The sequence below is a fragment of the Zea mays genome, chromosome 6, assembly GCF_902167145.1.
Source record: "Zea mays cultivar B73 chromosome 6, Zm-B73-REFERENCE-NAM-5.0, whole genome shotgun sequence".
In the NCBI taxonomy this organism is placed as follows: Eukaryota; Viridiplantae; Streptophyta; class Magnoliopsida; order Poales; family Poaceae; genus Zea; species Zea mays.
Window position 1 is genome coordinate 101,683,206 of NC_050101.1, and position 17,985 is coordinate 101,701,190.

The following is a 17,985-nucleotide window of genomic DNA, read 5'->3' on the forward strand; positions in this document are numbered from 1 at the left end:
ATTGATAAATGCAATCGAGGCTGAACCAATAATCGCAAAATGAAAGTTACGAGCTTGAAGTTCGGACATTTATGGGCACTATTGAAATAATGTGTGGTTAATGCGATGGTTCAAGTGGTCTTGTGAGAGACCCATCCCACGTATGTGTTGAATAAACAATGTTCCGCTATGTAATATATCTGGCAAATGGCATGAATTAAATTATGCAGTTAATAGGATTCTGAAGATCCGTCATGAGATCCTAGGAGGATCCATATCTTTGAATTATAAATATGCAACATATAAATCTCATACCGGATAATACATTCCCGATGAATGATCACTCTCATGTGTAGAGAGAATATCTCCTAGTTGAGATTGTAGTTTCTAAATGGAACCTTTTCTGGAAGAAACAAAGTCTGTGTTAAACACCAAAGTTTGATAATCTCTATAAAGGGATAAAGACCCATATAGACCCGAAAAGGAATAAGATGAGGTACCAAAGGACTTGAAGTTAACCGAATAAGCACATGTGCATTCCATGAGTTTTAATCATGGTAATTTCCACTAGATGTGGAATTACGATATCCTCTAAAGCCCTGATGGCAGAAACCTAAAAGGTTTAGGTGTTACTGGCAAAATATCCCCATTGTGCCAGAATGACAGACTATAACGATGTATCTGATCGATGAAAAATCCCTGATGGATTACGATCTTTGATGGACTTTTGTTACACCATCATAGATGTTGCAATGGATGAACGCCTGGAGCGATGTGTCATATTTAGAATATGTACTATTGCAACTATATTATCCCCTAAGTCCTATTGAAGGACATGTTATTTGCTTTGCACAACTATGTATAAATTATGGTGTAAGATAGAAAATGATAGCACCCCAACCTCATCCATTCTCATTATTTCAGATGAACAATGAGTCATATATCTTGAAGAATATGCTTGAGTTATGAGGGATAACGACTTTGACAGATGTCACCGTCAGGGGGAGCAAATACTTATATTGATCATAATCGTGAGACAATAAATGTTATATTCTATGCCCTGAAGGCGTGAGCTTGATGATCAATATGTTAATCTTTATGGAACTTTCTATCAAACATATAGACCCAGTCGATAGAACACCATCCGTCAAAGTGGCTTATTTATATTGATACGTGCACTTACCTCGTATATCCTAGAAGTGAGTAGAGGTCAAGTTCCTGAAATAGTCCTTGCAAGGATATACAATCCGTTTGCTAAATCTTTATGTGCATATACTTCCATAAGAAGATGTTTTGCTTTATTGATACGGTTTTGCAAGGATCAGGGGGAGCACATTTCTAAAAGTTAGCCCTTGTAGAAGATTCGATAGAATCTAGATCCCAGAGGATCGAAATATGTCCCGATGACAGCTGTTGTACTCTTTTCCCTTGGTGAGTTTTCTTGATGTTTCTCACATGAGGTTTTTAACGAGGCAACAAAGTGCAAATGCAATTTGTATCACCATGCACTCTTTCTCCATATTTTTTCCCACTGGGTTTTTCGGAGTTTTAACGAGGCATGTGTTGATCGCGGTATTCGCCCAAGGGGTAGTGTTAAGTAACCCTAGTTAGGATTATGTGGGCAAATACCGGCTTTGCCCCTGAGAGGTCTCAAATCTCTATATAAGGATCTGTACACCCCTTCATATTACAGAGAAGAGAAAGAGGTCATAGGCCCAACCCTACGTCATGTGCCTCGTGTGCTTCTGGGAAGGGATACGGGTCATCTACAACTTTTTGCGCCTCTACTGCTGACGGGAGGGAAGAGAGCGGATCTGGTGATCCGTGGTAACGTAGAGATCTTTGCTATTCATGCCGACCAGATCCGCCCGGCCCCCTCCATTTTGGCCACCCTGGCACCCTCTCGTCGTATTCCCCGGCAGCGCAAGATCTGCAAGATGATTGGTGCATGATAAATTGTTTTTGTTTCCTAGCTGCGGCAGCCACGTTCGCTGTCGACTGACCGCGACTGGCTCCAATGGTCCATTATGGCCAATTGGCCCACGACGACCCAACATGCTTCAATTCGTCCACTTACTATGTAGCTAGCAGCTGCATCCGTTCCCCTCACATCAGGTGAGACTAGAGTAGACTAAACACGGCGCGCGGCCGGGTCGCGCTACCATGCTTGCCGCCGTGCAGCCGCCGGCGGCCTCCGCCGTCATCAATCTTGCTCATGCTCGGCAGGCAGCCACATGTACGTGCCTCGTTCTTCTTCTTGTTTTTTTTTGCTCGTCGTTGCTTTTCAGACCGTAGGTGTGATTGCAGCGTCGTCTTTTTCTCTTCCATACCTCTCTTGCATTGGTTTTCTTTTCTGGGAGATTTTTTTTCATCACCTGGAACTTAGGAAACTTCACCACTAGCTATTTTACACGCTTTGCTACTACCTACCTTCTATTTCGCCGGCCTTCATCAGTTTGCCAAAGCTATGCAAATTGGTGTGTACGTCTTGGGTGCATGACATGCCAGCGCTATTCTATGCCGTCTATATATCTGCCCCTGTGGTGCACGCGGTGCTGCTTATTCTGCTTGGCATCGGGCTATAGATGAAAATATGTAGACTGATGGATGGATGTCCCGTAGGATCCATATAGATAGACAGATAGTAGTTCATTCATCAGGGAAACCAAAGAGGGAGGATGAAGAAGGGGAAGCGTAGAGATCTCGCCTTGGCATGCTATGCTGGCACAAGATGCAGATCTGCTTGTTCGTCAACGGTAGGTGCGGAAGCGCTGCTGCGTCTTCCTTTTTTTTTTCTTTTTTTTTTTTGAGAAAAAATAGGTGCGGAAGTGACGAGGCTACAGAGATGGGAGGGAGAGGCTTTCGAAGCTGAAAGGAACAGCGCACCCGCCGCCCACCTAGAAAAGCCCGGCCCGTGAACATTTCGAAACTCAAACAAAAGAAGGTGGAGACCCGCGTCATATAATCTCAGGCCCATGAAAAAAATTGCGCCAACTGTAGGGAAGCCCAAGCCCGCGAACATGCCGTGCCAGCCAAGACTCCAAGCCTACTGCCTACTGTCTACTGCCAGTGCCGCGAGCCGCGAGCCGCAGCCGCTTCACGAATCACGACGCGCGGCCGGAGCATATCCCCTGCCAGGCGTCCAGACCCAAACCGAACGTCTCAGACAGACTCCGGGCCTCCGGCTATACAAAAGGGCACCCGACCCGAGAACACCAGCCAGTGAATGATTGTGTGCGGGAGGAGCCCAAACCCTAGACCCCGCAGCCAAAGATCCCACCGCTCCACCAGAGGCGATCGAGGAGAGGACTCGAGACAACCCAACCCCGCCGCCGAGCTACATCGATCCATCGATGGCCCCGGACACGGAGACCACGCTTGCGATCCGCGACGACGAACCCGCCGCCGCCGAGGTAGATCGATCGATGGCCACGGACACGGAGTCGCCGACGCCGACGCCGGTGCCGACTCTTGCGATCCGCGACGAGGAAGAACCCGCCGCCGCCGCCGGAGCCGGAGCCGGAGCCCAGGTCCTAGAGGAAAGAAGCGTCGCCGTCATCCTGCAGGAGCTGCTCCAGCCCAGGGACCGGCGCGTCCAGGCTTCGGCCTTCTTCTTCGCCTGCGGAGGCTCCGTGGTGCTCCACGGGACCGTGGCCAACCTCGCGGACAACCCGGAGCATGTCCTGCTCGGATTCGGGCTGTTCACGGTCGGCGCGGCGCTCGCCTTCCTCACGCTCAGCGGCTCCGACCGCCTCGGGCGCGCTGCGGCTCGCGTGGAGGAAAAGCTCAGAGGATTGTTCCGCTCGCCCGCTGGCTAGATCCTGCAGCTAGCTAGTAGCGAAGCGAACCCTCGACGGTCCTTCTGTTTGAGTGTGCTAATAGTTCTACTAGTGTGCCGGCGTGGGCTGATGCTGGGCTCACCATGTGGTTTAATTTTGAGAATGTGTGCTTTGATTCTGTGTATATTACGAGATAAGTGTGATAGATGTAGTGGTAACTAAATAATTAAAGTTCTCCTTAGGGTCGATTGTAATTCCAATATCCCCTTTGAATATAATGTTTCCTTTCATATGACCTTCCATGCATGCATGATGAACTCATTTCCTCCATTAATTTTTGATCAGATCTGAATTTGTCCTGAGCTGACAGAGATCTGAATTACTAAGATAATATAAGGTAGACCTGTTTCATAACGGAGGTAAAAGGTAGCGGAGGGCTGGCTGGGGGAGGAGAGTGGAAGCTAGCGGAGAGTGGAAGCTGCATGCGGCTCTGCCGCCGTTGCCCATCTCGCTAGGTCCTTCCTCGATCTGCAATTGGCTACCTGCTAGGCTGCTACTGTGTGAGTTCCTTACCTCCTCACCTCTCTATTCTTCGTGCTTTCAGGCGACTGAAATTAAAGGTGGAAAGTCGAAAGCTTTCGGTAGCCGGTGGTGGGTGATTTCATGTCTTCCAGACCACCAAGCCCTTATTTTGTTGAGGCCTTAGGGGAGCTAGCTAGCGTGTGTGTGACCGGGCACAGCGGGCCGGCCGGCGGCGTCTGAGATGACGCCGGCAGGGACGGCCGGAGCCCGGAGGGAGGGTGTAGTAGCGGGGGGAGCGTGCGATGCATGGCGCGAATACGGAGACGAGTCCGAGAACGGGCGCAACCGATCCGGGAGTTTCAAGTTGATTCTACTACCGACTCCGTCCGACTCAAGACGAATCGTAGTCGATCTAGCTAGGCTTCGAAGTTCGCCAACTCGTTCTTAATTTTGTAGGCGCTTCAAGTTAAAGGATAGCGTTCTTCATTCATTCATTCTTTTTTTGTATGAAGGAAGATTATATTCATAGATAGTTTCAACTTTCAAGTGCATTACATGGAGGTGATACACACCCTTGAAACGTCTTCTAGCTAGCCTCTGCTTAAACAACATACAGCTTAAAAACAACAAAAAGATGATAACCCACACTCAGTGGCGGATCCAGGATTGATCCAAGAGAGGGACTAATAAGCTAAGTCTATAAAATTTTTTAAATCAAACAAAAAATATAATTGATATTTAATATGACACCAGAAACAAGATATAATTTAAACATTTAAGAAATATGTAGCCTAAAAATAAGTCGATACGAATTCTAGAAATACAATAATCAATACATATTGTTCATGAGTTGATGCTGCAAGATAAATTTATTTTCCGAGTTCTTAAGCCTTAAAAATGCTTCAAAATATTTTCATTTTAAATATCTACAAACATATTTTTAGCTAGTGAATTGTATTATTACAGTGACCAATCTCGAGTGAAATATAACATATTCCTACCTTTATAGAACGAACAGGAACAACTTGAGTCTGTCGGTCGGCCAGATCCAAAACCCTGGCCTGCGAAGTGCGAACCATAGTGGGTTTAACTGGAGAGGGGAAATAAAATAATTCTAGATTTTTTTGTCATGAATTGTGGGCTCGATTGGATCCAATCCAGATTAAACCATGGTCTAATCTAACCGAACGAGGCTTACCTGGTGGCTGGTGCTTGGCTTCCTGGAGACCAGGATGAAGCAAAATTCAGATCTGCCACTGGACGCAGCGCTGTTCCGCTTGTCTCCGTGCTGCTCAGCTTCGACGCTTCCTGCTCGTTTCCACTTCGGTAGTTCCTGTTTTCGTCTCCACTTCGACGCTGCTGAGTTGCTCCGCTGGCGGGCTGGCGGCTGGATGCGATTACGCGACGCGCCGACGCAGTTACGCGGCTGGCGGCTGGAAGCTGGAGGCGGAGACACTACTTGTACTGGGCCTATTCACTTGTACTGGGCCGCGACCGGGGCTGCAGCCCAGGCAGCCCCGGTCGTAGATCCGCCCCTGCCCACACTCTTTCTAAGGGTAGTCAATCCGATGACTAGACCACACCCATTCTTGCATATGCTTCCTTCTTGCATGGTAATTGTTTTTCATCCTTGCGCAGAAGAAGGGAAGGAGAAGGAGGGACATGGCGGAGAAGGAAGCACCACGGTCCTTTCTCGCTCGCCTTCCTCCTCTAGATCGTTCAGCGGACATTGGAAATGAAGAGAAGCAGCGCTGCGTCGTCATCACGCATCATGCAGATCCAGTCCTCACAGCCCCCCTGCTGATCCAGTACGAAATCCGCCTTCCCCCTCTCCCCCAGTCTTTTGTTTCATACTGTGCCATTTTAATTTGCACCGATTTTTTCTTTGTTGTTTGGTTGACGTACTTGACACCCCTTTCTCCGAGACACGTCAGCTCGTCATATACACCCAACACCACCCTGCAAAGATATATAAATTTGGATCGTTAACTGAACATGGCAAATTATTTGTGGTGTTTAATCACAATTTATATGTCACGGCCTCTTTGCTTTCTATGCTGATTCATCTACGTATTATTCATGCATGCATACATACATATTCAGTTTTAAATTCCTGTGTTATGTCACCTATATATGTTTCTTTTAGTGTTTGTTTGTTTGTTTGTTTTTGACTAGAAGCTATATATTTTATGTGAAAAATAATTCCTTGTGCATGATAGTTCTGCGGCGACTCTTTATATATAGATACACTGAAAAGCTCTAAATTCTAACTCTATATGAGACAAATATGTTGTTCCGTGTAGGATAGATGTTACCCAACTGAGATCCCTCCTACACTGGCCGGCCGTCATGAAATATCATCACAATTAAATATATGAACTAGCTAGTACTATAAGCTGTGTACTTAATGATAATCACATATGAGCTGAGTTTAATTGATTAAGTAACTTGCCGCTAATAATATTTCATGCCATTAATTTAATGCCAGGTACAGAATGGCGTGAGTAACAAACAGCGCTAGCACTACTACTACTACCACGGTACCACCGTTACCAAAGAGAGAGAACTGAATTCTGACCTCAACTCAGTCGTCGTCCGCGCTCCTCATCACACTCTCCATGCTCCCGCTTAATTACCGACATACTCTTCCTGCATGGACCAACTGCCAAGCTGAATCTGACTCTTAAGCTCTCAGCGTTCTTTGCGTTCACCGCCCTCACATCTGCCACATGCTTCATGTTCCACACCTTAAAGATGAAGGCCGTCGTCACTAGTACAGAGAAGTTCTATAGTGGCGGTTGTAAACCTATTTATAGTGGCGTTTTTCGTAACCGCCAGTGCTAGGGGCCAGTAGAAATCATCATTTTTACAGGCGGGTAACTGAGGACCGCCAGTGAAAATCGATTTTCACTGGCGGTCGGCGTAATAAAACCGCCAGTGAAAATCGATTTTCACTGGCGGTCGACGTAATAAAACCGCCAGTGCAAATCGTTTCTAGGAAACATAAAACATATTTTAAAAATAGTTAAAAAATTTATTTTTATTAGGCCCACCCCACCCGCAAGTCGCGCATTTTTCGCGCAAAATTCGCGCGCTACGCGGTTGTTAGTATTCGAACCGTCGACCTCACCCTCGCGCGTACCCTCCCCTACCACTCCGTCTATGACATGTCTTGTGTCTAGTTTGTAGTTGTTTTCTCCACATCACTACCGGAATCAATAGCTTCGCCGAGTGCCGGAAGCACTCGGCGAAGCCTTAAAAACACTCGGCAAAGGCTTTGCCGAGTGTTACACTCGGCAAAGAAGGTTCGGCAAACAGTGCATCGGCAAAGACTTCTTTGCCGAGTACTTTTTCTCGGGCACTCGGCAAATATCTTTGCCGAGTGTCAGGGAGCACTCGGCAAAGAAAAGCGACCGTTACGACGCCGGTTGACGGAGACGGCGGCTTTGCCGAGTGTCAACGGTGACACTCGGCAACGAAGATATCTTTGCCGAGTGTCCTCCTGGCAGCACTCGGCAAAGAGCCCTTCTTTGCCGAGTGCCAGTTGGGACACTCGGCAAAGAGCCCGCCAGGGAGGGTCCCCATGTTAGGCTCTTTGCCGAGTGTTCTGTGAGGCACTCGGCAACGCCGACCTCTTTGCCGAGTGCCGACGACATAACACTCGGCAAAGAACCTAAGCTGGTGCCCAGGTCTGTGCTCTTTGCCGAGTGTTATGACCCAGACACTCGGCAAAGAGCCTCTTTGCCGAGTGTTACACTCGGCAAAGTGACCAGTATGTACCTTTTTTATTTGTTTTTTGTTTTCCATCCACACAAACAGAAGATATCACATATATATCACATATATACATCACAAATATCATCACAGACATAAATAGCCAACACAAACATAAAACCGTGACCACAAACATAAATATCCATCACAAACATAAGTGTTCAACACAAGTATTAAACACAAACATAAGTCTCAAACGTCGCAAGCTCTCACATAAGTATCAAACAGAAACATAAGTATTATACATAAGTTCTGAAGTCTAAAACAATGACTCATGGAGGTGGGCGGTTTGGACGGGGTTGCGTTGGGCTGAACCCTTCCGGAGGGTTGTTGGATGCCGCCCCAGATTGGCCCTGCACAGAGAAGAGATAGCATGTGTTATACCAGATGCATTACAAACATCTAACTACAATTTTGATACTCACAGGAGTGTGGAAGAGAGTAGGGTCAACTGGGGGGAACAATGGAGGTGGCGGAGCGATGCCCTGTGCGGCGCCAAGGCTCTGCATGTACTGGAACATCTCCGCCATCCTCTGATCAGCCGCCGCCCGCTCCGCCATTATCCTCGCCTCCATCTCTTCTAGTTGGGTCTGTAATATTACAAGCCAACGTTATAGTAACTCAAAGACTAGGTATATAACTAAAGGAAGGACGAGTTACAGAAGCACTAACCTCGAGTTGCTGTATGCGATGCTGTGAGCTGTCGTGCCGAGGTCGAATGGCTGGACTCGAGCCCGTGCTCCTTGCTCTCACCTGAGACAGAGTGGGAGTGGAGGACGAGTCGATTGCCCCGTCGGCAATCCAGTACCGCCCATGTCTCTTGCCTCCTCCGACCCTCATCAGCACATCGGGGTCGATCGGCTCGGTGCTCGGATCATAGTCTGGGCCATGGACCTCATGTGCCATGGCGGTGTAGTCATGGAGGCGGCTGTAGACGGCGGGGTTGGTGTAGGCCTCGGGCCCGTCATCCGGGTTGTAGGTGACGTCGGACGTCGCCTTACCCTTATGGGCTATAGCATAGGCCGAGAAGGTGGAACAAGGCCTGCCACCATGTGACGCCGACTGCAACGAAAACCAACGAGATAGTTAGAAATAATATCTAACTTAGTGCTATATATCTAAATAAAAAAGGTGGCGTACCCATGCTTCGGCATATTGGCCCAGGCTCCGGCTGCCTTGGTGGTGGGACGGGCCTTGCATCATCAAACGCCGTTCCCGGCTAGCTGTGTGTGCCTCGTCCCACTCAGCCGAACACCACCTATCCACCATCTGCTCCCAGCACAGAGGATGTGCGACGCACCAATGTGGAATCACCTGCAAAGTAAACACATAAAGTGCATATCAGAAGATAAAATAAAATTCATGCATGGAGTACTGGTACCAAACATGCATGACTTTACCTGCAGGTACTGCTCCCTGGTCAACGACATGGTTCGGGCTTGAGGTTTGGTCACCTTCTCCCCAAGGACGGAGCCGTGGTAGGTGATGATGGCCTGGATGCGGGCCTCATAGTGCATGTCCACGACGAGCTTCTTACAGCACGTGGTGGCCACCACATCCGCCCTAGTCTCGTATCCAGCATCGCATCTAAAGAAATCCTGCATACAAAAATGATGTATCCATACATTATTTCAAGAATTTGCAACGAATGCGACATATTTTATATTATACGATAGGAAGTTGGGTGTTACGACATATTTTATAGGCTGTGATAAAAATTTTAGAATGTTTGGAGAAAGTTGTGAGACACTATGTGTAGAAACCTAAGAGATCCACATGAAATAACTCTTACATTTCATGTGGATCTCTTAGATTTCTACACATAGTGTCTCACAACTTTCTCCAAACATTCTAAAATTTTTATCACAGCCTGTACATATGATATCATGACACGTGGACAAGTTTCATGATTTTCTGACTTTGTTTGTGTTTTATACAATTTTTAAACATGTGGATGCCAAGTTCACGGCCATGTTTAGTGAGCATGTTGCTCGAAGTTTCCGGTACGCTTCTGCAATCGGTCGTAACTTATGCTAAGTAACATGAATATCATTTTTTCATGCACGGTTTTCCAAGTTTCGAGTGACCTGCAGTTCAAATTTGAATTTTCCAAAGAAATTCAAATAAACGAACTAAATCTACTAACTATGGAAACTATGTTATAATTGTCCACAAATGATACATGTAGGTCTACATAGTGTAGGAACATACCACAAAAAGTTTGGGAGACAAAATAAAAAAAATGAAAATACACTTTGCCGAGTGTCTGGAGATGACACTCGGCAAAGAGGGCTTTGCCGAGTGTCTATTACGTGGCACTCGGCAAAGAAGCATCTTTGCCGAGTGCCAGCCGTTGGCTCTCGGCAAAGACTGACGGCCGTCAGCTCTGGGACGGCCGCTGACGGCCCTTTGCCGAGAGCCCCGTTTGCCGAGTGTGTGACACTCGGCAAACTTGTCTTTGCCGAGTGCCTACCTGTGCCGAGTGTTCAGCACTCGGTAAAGGGGCTCTTTTCCGAGAGCCTAACTTTACCGAGGGCGGCACTCGGCAAAGCCTTCTTTGCCGAGTGCCCGACAAAAGGCACTCGGCAAAGAATACAACACTCGGCAAAGCCTCGGATTCCGGTAGTGCATATTACAACCATTTGTGTGTAAATTGCTTATTTGAGACCCTAAACGAATTCAAATAAAAAAGTTGTCAACTACAAAGATAAATAACTTTTGAAGTTCTACAACTTTTATTTTGACACTTTTTTCATCATCCGAGGTAGTTTGCAAAATTTGAATTTTAAATTTGACATACTTATATTCAATTTTTGAGAACCGAAATGAGTTCAAATAAAAAAGTTGTCAACTACAAAGTTTCATAACTTTTAGAGATCTACAACTTTTATTTTGGTGGTTTTGTCATACGAGGCCGTTTGAAAAATTCGAAAAATTAAGGATAAAAATGATTTCTAGTGGCGGTTCCTTAAGAAAACCGCCACTAGAAATCGTATTTCTAGTGGCGGTTTCTTAAGAAAATCGTCACTACAAATCATGGATTTCTACTGGCGGTTTTCTTAAGGAACCGCCAGTAGAAATACGATTTCTAGTGGCGGTTTTCTTAAGGAACCGCCACTAGAAATAACACAGTCGGTGGATAACCGAATCCGCTTGTAAAAATATATCGTCCCCGCAGGCTTTGATCCTTTTTCTACTAGTGCGTCAAGCCGGAACTGTTCATCACCAGGAGTCAGGCTCAGGGTTTCTAAGATCCTCTTCATTCGGCATTGCCGTGGTTTCGCTCTTCTCGACAAGCATATCGATCACCTATTCCCTCCTGCCCACAGCCTACTACTTCCTGCCTCGATCTTGCATTGATCCCATCACTCCTTTTTGGCGGCTTCCACTTCCTCTATTATCGCGAGGACGACACTGGTTTTAATTTGCAGGTAATTAACGGGGAGATCAGTGATCCAGAGCAGAGCAAAGTTCGGAAGAAGGAACTGAAGTGTGCAGCCCAACTCACCTTGTCGCTGGTCTCTACGTCGTTCTCGGGGTTCGGCGGCGTTCTGCTTGCTATCTACCACAAGGCAGATAGCCTCGGCGCAGCACTTCCGCACGTCAAAGTCACGGTGTGCCTCTTGGCTCATGCTCGGAGGAAGCGTCACCGGAATGTTTGCATTGCTTCTGTGCAGGCTGTTGTCCAGCAATGACAAGAAGCTGGGAACGACATGGCAGAGAGGCCAGAGGGCAGTACTCGCTGCAGCAAACATCGTCATGGCTGCCGTGCATTGTGTCGGCTGCCCTCGTGCTCGCTGAAACTATCTTGCACGGCCTCCTCGTACGTCGTCGGCGCCATGTTCCCGGTCATCGCGCCGGCGTTGCCGCGTGGGTGCTAGCTCGTCGAATTCTGCTCCGTGCCTGACGCTCGCGGCGGGCGCACGGAGGAGGAAGGCAAGGTCACGCTTGGCACAATGTACGCCATAGCAGATTAGCAGACCCCCTTCGAGCGTTCATGCGAGTGTCCCAAGGCAGGCATGAACGACCGAAGCTATCGAGTGTGGGCTGTGCCGGGGGTTGGACACTGACATCTGGTATCAGAGCCCGGTTGGCCCATGCCTGCCTTGGGGGGCTTCCCAAGGAGATGGGATGTCAGGGGCCGGTAGTCAGTGCCTCGGTTTTAGTCTCACATCAGCTAGCCAAAGGGGTTGTGGACAGCTTAAAAAGAAGAGTCCCCTCCTCTCATCAGCCTGGCTTTTGAGATGTGAGTGATGAGCTTTCTGGCTGGGCCAGCCCACGAGCGCATGAACGCTCGAAGCTGTTGAGTGTGGGCTGGGCCGAGGATTGGACGCTGACACTCTCTTCTATCAGATCGTGGCATGAGCTGGAGCAACAAGAATGGAGTACTCTGTACCATTTCGTTATTTAGACCTCCTTTGGCAGAGCTCAGATTAATCTGAAAATAGTTTCAGCTCAAGCTCCTTTGGCTTCCATAAAGTAGCTGGAGCCATTTTACAATTTATTTGATAAATCAACTGCTTCAGTATTTTTTTTCAAATGATGTATAATCTACCTTTTTAGTGCTCCCGCACCTAACAATAAAATGGCTCGGGCTAACTATAAGCTCATGTTCACGATGGCTGAGATGAAGGAAAAAAGAACAATGCTAAATGGGCCCTTACATTGGTTACTTGATCTGGTCACGCACGCACGCATGGATGGTGACGTCGCATGATATCGAGACGTGTAAATTTAGTGTAAATTAAATGCTACCCTCGAACGAATGTAAATTAAAAGCTACTTCCTTCGTACCGGAGAAATTTAATTACTATCTTGATCGGGTTAATAGAAAAGGTATAAATATTTATACAACACAGAACAAACAATTACTATTGGGTGTAAATTAATAAACCTAACAGCACTGTTGGGGACTTGCTCTCAAATGCTATGAATTAAGAACAAGGCAACATAAAATATCAAATATTAATGCCCTTCGTCCGCTGAAGCATTATTTCCTCAAGGATTTAATGAATTTCGGACGAAGACCATGAGCAGAATATTACGAAGGTTATACATTCGTAATCAAAATTACAAAGATAATACAAAGTAATATACAATGTGAAACATTAAAGATGAATATATCAGAAATAATTGACATTATTCACATATCTTATCATACAAATTTAAGATGCTTGAACATAATGTTTTATGAACATTTATACCTCTGCCTTGACAGATAATAATTCCCGAGTGAAGCGTTTGCAATTACAAGAATGCGTGAACAGTAAAGGAATACTGTTCACTATTTATAGGCACAGGACACGGCCCGTGAGGAATTACAATCATACCCCTCGTAAAAATTTACAACAATGACTCGGACTCTTATGGACTAAAAAGTCATTCTATGTTTAAGTCGGTTTGTAATTCCGAAGCTTCACAAAGTGGCACCTTCGGCATCGTGTACAAGCAGCTTCAGCCGAAGCTGTTTCTTTCTATAGGACCTTCGGCGACGAAGCATGGTCCCAACAGTAGCCCTTTCGTGGTGCTAGATCGTTTTTCGTAACGAGCTTGATCCGTGAAAAAAGTCTCTTAGGCTTCAGGAAGCCGAAGGTCCGAAAACACCTTCCCTGAGCTCGTTGTCGAGAAACGATACAGCTTTCAAGCGTGCAGCGGTCCCACCATGCAGATTCACTGTTCTGGTTCTTGCGGCCCACTGTTCAGCGGGTGCGAGCAACTGTTTGCCTGGTGTAAAAATCCTGACGATTCACCTTCTTACCTGTAACACTATATAAACAGACGGGTAGGTGTGAAGTTACCACAACATTCATTGCTATTGTACTGTTTTGCTGCCAAAATTTTCGACCATAGCCGAAGCTTAACTTTCGCATTCAAACGAAGCTCCAATTTAGAATTTGCTTCGTCAGAAGAATAGCTTCGGAAGAGAAGACTATTATTTTTCAAGAAAATTTTCAAGAAATTCAAAATTAAATGGCCAGAGTGCGCTCTACTGCTAGAGTTGAACGTGAGGGAGACGAAGCCGAAGGTGTGGAGACAGTTCCTATCTCGGAAGCAATGCAGCGATCTGGATTGGTGACGTCGGGAGAAGCTCCCGCTGCTGAAGCAGAACAAGAGATATTGAGGAGGCTGATTCTGATGATGATTACAATATCTCAGTACCGAGCAAGCCTAGCCATCTGGACTTTGGGAAGTCGACTATCTCCAAGGCTGATCTTTCCAAGATGGTGAAATCGGGCTACTTCAGTGAAGATGAGAAAAAGCTGATTCGCTTCGGTGGAGAGGAAACTACCCCGAAGCCAGAGAAGGATGAAATAGTGATTTTTAAGAGTTTTCTTAAAGCTGGCTTGAGATTTCCTTTGAATAGGATGATTGCTGATGTGCTTCAAAAGTTTGGGATTTATTTTCACCAACTGACTCCTAACGCCATTGTTAGGCTCAGTGTTTATATTTGGGCTCTCCGAAGCCAAGCAGTGGAGCCATTTGCCGAAGGTTTCTGCCGAGTACATGAGCTACACTATCAAACAAAGGACAGAAAGGATGGGCTACATGAAAATTTTGGTTGTTACAACTTTGCATATCGAAAAACCACAAAATTTCCTATCATCAGCTATCAAAGCAAGTGGCTGGCAGGCTGGAAATCGGAATGGTTCTACGTCAAGGTTGATGACGACAAGGAGAAGCTTGTGCAGAGTCCGCTTGAACTAATCTTCGGAGAAACCCGACCTCAGTGCAATATGACACCAGAAGGTCCAACCCAAAAAGCGTTGGCTGAATTCAGAAATATTGCAGAGCACATTGGCACTAGGGATTTAGTGCAGGAATTTCTTGCCTTCAGAGTATTTCCAACTATGAAGGAGTGGACTATGCCGAAGCCTACAGGGGAGAAGAAAGAAGGGGAGCTTGTCCATCTACCCTACCATTATAAGTTCAAGAAATATTTTAAGGCTCCTTGCCAAGAATGGCTCGATACAATCGAAATAATGAGTACTGAAATTCTTGGAAATTACTCTAAAAAGGAGGACCAATTGATGACAGCAGCCTTCGGCACCCGGCCGAAACGAAGGCTAAACAGAGTACTTGATGCTATAGGCTTCGAATATTCTGACTATGGGCGATTGGACGGAGATGCTGACGGCCCGAAGAGAAAAAGAATTGCTAGCGCTGTTGACGAAGAGAGCACCAAAGTGGCTAAAAAGAAAAAGGAGATTTCTGAAAAACTGAGTCCCGAAAAGCTGAGCCCTGAGCCGAAGGTGGCTGCTGCAAGAAAGAGAAAAACTGCATCTCCAGAACCAAAAACGTTGGTTCGGGAAGAAGATACTCCTACAACACCTTCTACTGCCGATGTAGAAGAGATTATGAAGGTAATGACTGAACCCTTGCCTGTCAAGCTAAGTCCGCTGGCGCCGGAACTGACGAAGTTTTTTCAGAAGGACAAAGCAGCTTCGGCAGAAGAAGGTCCTACACTGCGGAAAAAACGAAGAATTATTCAGATAGCAGATGTGATTCATCAGACGCCGCCACCGACGACAGTGTCGAAAGTTGCTTTTGTCGAGACCGCCGAAGCAAAAGGCGCCGCAGCCGAAGCTACCAGGGTGGAAACCCCCGAAGCTGAAACCGGCGCAGCCGAAGCTACTGGGGCCGAAACCGGGGCCACAGAAGATCTGAACCTGGAAGACACACTTGAAGTTATTGATAATATACTTCTGAAAATGGCTGAGGAAGAAGCTGTTGTGGTTACAGTGAGCACAGCTACTGAAAAGGGGAAAAACAAGTTGAAGAGACTTTGGAAGAAAAAGATTTTAACTTTCAAGATTTACTTGGGCAAGAATTGACAGATGCTGAAAAAGAAGAGCTTAAAAAATATGCCATATCCTGCGGATATAAGCCAGGAGCTACACTGTTTGGTGGGGTTAACGAAGGAAAGCTGAGATGCCTTCGAAACCGCAGCGAAGCTAAAATTGTTAGGACCCTCTCCAAAAATATTGGCCTGCCGAAGCTGGAAGCGGACCTCTGCCGCTACCAACGACACCATATCGCTGGAAGCTTACTTTATGCTAATTTTAAGGTAACAAATATTAATGCTATTTTATTATTATTATTATTATTATTATTTAGGTCGTTTTTTAACAAATATTGTTTTGACAGAGCATATTGTTAAGTAAGGTTCTAAAAATGCAACAAGATCTCGAAGACGAGAAAAACAAAGCCAGCATCCAAGATTTGGCTGAAAAAGTTGAAAATTACGAAGCTGATCTGAAAAAGAAGGACTTCACCATCCAAGACCTTGAAATCATGGTTAAGGAACACGAAGGTGCATTAGAAAAGAAAGACTTTGTTATCCAGTCTATAGAAGGCTCCTTGACTGAAGTCCAAGCAGAGAACGACAACTTAAAGAATGAATTGCTGAAACAATCAGAAAAATTTGAGCAAGAAAAGAAACACCTTGAAGCAAGCCTAAAAACTGAGATGGATAAAAATTCAAATTTGCAGAAATCCTTGAAGGAACTTCAAGAGAAATGCCTAAGCTTCGGCAGCCGATGTGTGCAGCGGCTGAAGGATGTGTTTTATTCTGTCGGAGCCAGCTCTGCAAAATTTATACCTTCAGCTGAAAATCTGCCCAGCACATTAGAATATATTGAAGGCGAGGTTGATGCCCTTGACGAAGTTATTGGTGGGCATGCCGACTTCTGCGCCCTGGTAGCTTCTCGGGGCACAGCTACCGCTTTTCTGAAGGCTGGTTGTACGCATGGAAATATTGTGAATAGACCAAACTTTAGCTTATCAGCATCAGATCTGATAGATATCCCAAGCCTGGCCCGAAGCATTGGGAATAGATTCATGACCCAGATCTAGGTAAGTGGCGAGCAAAAAATGGCAGGTGACGAAGCTCGTAGTCATCTTAAACCGGTAAGAAACTGATATTTGTTACTTTTACCTTTTCCTTGAAATTTGCACCTTTCTTATTCTGCTATTTGGTATACGCAGGATGACGAAGCTGAAGAATGACGAAGCTGAAGTTTGAAGAAGCCTAGCCTGAAGCTTGATAGTTGCTTACAATGTATTTTCCTGCAAAAATTCTAGAGAAACTTTTGTAATATAGTTATGGAACAACTCATGTAAATTTGTACATACCTTGTAATATATTTTGTTTCTGCTATCTGTGTACAATCTGCTTTGCTGTGGACGAAACTTCTCTTTTGAGCCGAAGGCGAAAAACACCTTCCCTTCTTTTCGTACACAACGAAGCATAAAAAAAATTTCCTTCAAAGTTTTTCCTCATTGCTGAAGTACCTGTCTTGTTTGTGTGGTATGATGATGATTCTATATATGTCTAAATGAATGTTTATGAATGCAAATGACATGATGAAAATGTATCGTGCAAATGAATATTGGGACACATGTTCAAAAACCATAATCACAGCCCTTCATCCCCTTAGGAATGATTCAAATCTTTTTGTCGTTTACTTTTTGGCCTCACCGTTTACTTTTCGGTGTATCAGCGTTGACGTTTCGTTGTAAGCCTCCCTTGGGAGCTTTTTCGCCTTTTACTTTCAGCAGAATCAGCGTTTATTTTTCGCTGTAAGCTCTGCATTCCCTTAGGAACGACTTTTGAGCTTCTCCCTGTTTCCTTTTTCTTTTTTCCTTTGCATTTACATTTACATTTTTGGGGGATATCACTCTTATAGAATTGAAATAAGGAAAATTACATGTTGTGGCCCCATTAAAAACCTTTCTCCCCCTTTGGAAAGGAAAAGGGTGCCACAAAAAAGAATAGAAAAAATTACATCAACCTAAACATAATATCGCCGAAGCTCATCTGCATTCCATGGTCTAGGAATGTCGTTGTCGTCCATATCCTTCAATCTGTAGGAACCGGGTCTTGACGAAGATACTACCAAAAAGGGGCCTTCCCATTTCAGCTGTAATTTGC

The 17,985-nt window shown here is 45.7% G+C and overlaps 2 protein-coding genes across 17 annotated transcripts; both read left to right on the forward strand.

Annotated features, from left to right (window-relative positions):
* The first annotated feature begins 1,966 nt into the window (after positions 1-1,966).
* LOC103629645 (uncharacterized) lies at positions 1,967-17,419 on the forward strand. 16 transcript variants are annotated; one of them, XM_035960028.1, is made up of 4 exons: positions 1,967-2,215; positions 5,512-5,836; positions 5,919-6,088; positions 11,486-17,033. In XM_035960028.1, exon 4 carries the CDS (start codon positions 14,276-14,278, stop codon positions 15,884-15,886), a length of 1,611 nt encoding a protein of 536 aa, XP_035815921.1. In that variant the 5' UTR covers positions 1,967-2,215; positions 5,512-5,836; positions 5,919-6,088; positions 11,486-14,275; the 3' UTR covers positions 15,887-17,033. The 16 variants fall into 16 exon arrangements, 11 of the variants coding, with proteins under 11 accessions (XP_035815921.1, XP_035815920.1, XP_035815922.1 ...); XM_035960027.1 differs by lacking the exon at positions 5,512-5,836 and adding an exon at positions 4,104-4,318 and having other exon boundaries at positions 1,968-2,215; XM_035960029.1 differs by lacking the exon at positions 11,486-17,033 and adding an exon at positions 8,482-8,731 and having other exon boundaries at positions 1,970-2,215.
* Positions 3,218-4,047, forward strand: LOC100278674 (uncharacterized). Its single transcript, NM_001175072.1, has one exon. It carries the CDS (start codon positions 3,333-3,335, stop codon positions 3,795-3,797), a length of 465 nt encoding a protein of 154 aa, NP_001168543.1. The 5' UTR covers positions 3,218-3,332; the 3' UTR covers positions 3,798-4,047.
* Positions 17,420-17,985: the final 566 nt, after the last annotated feature.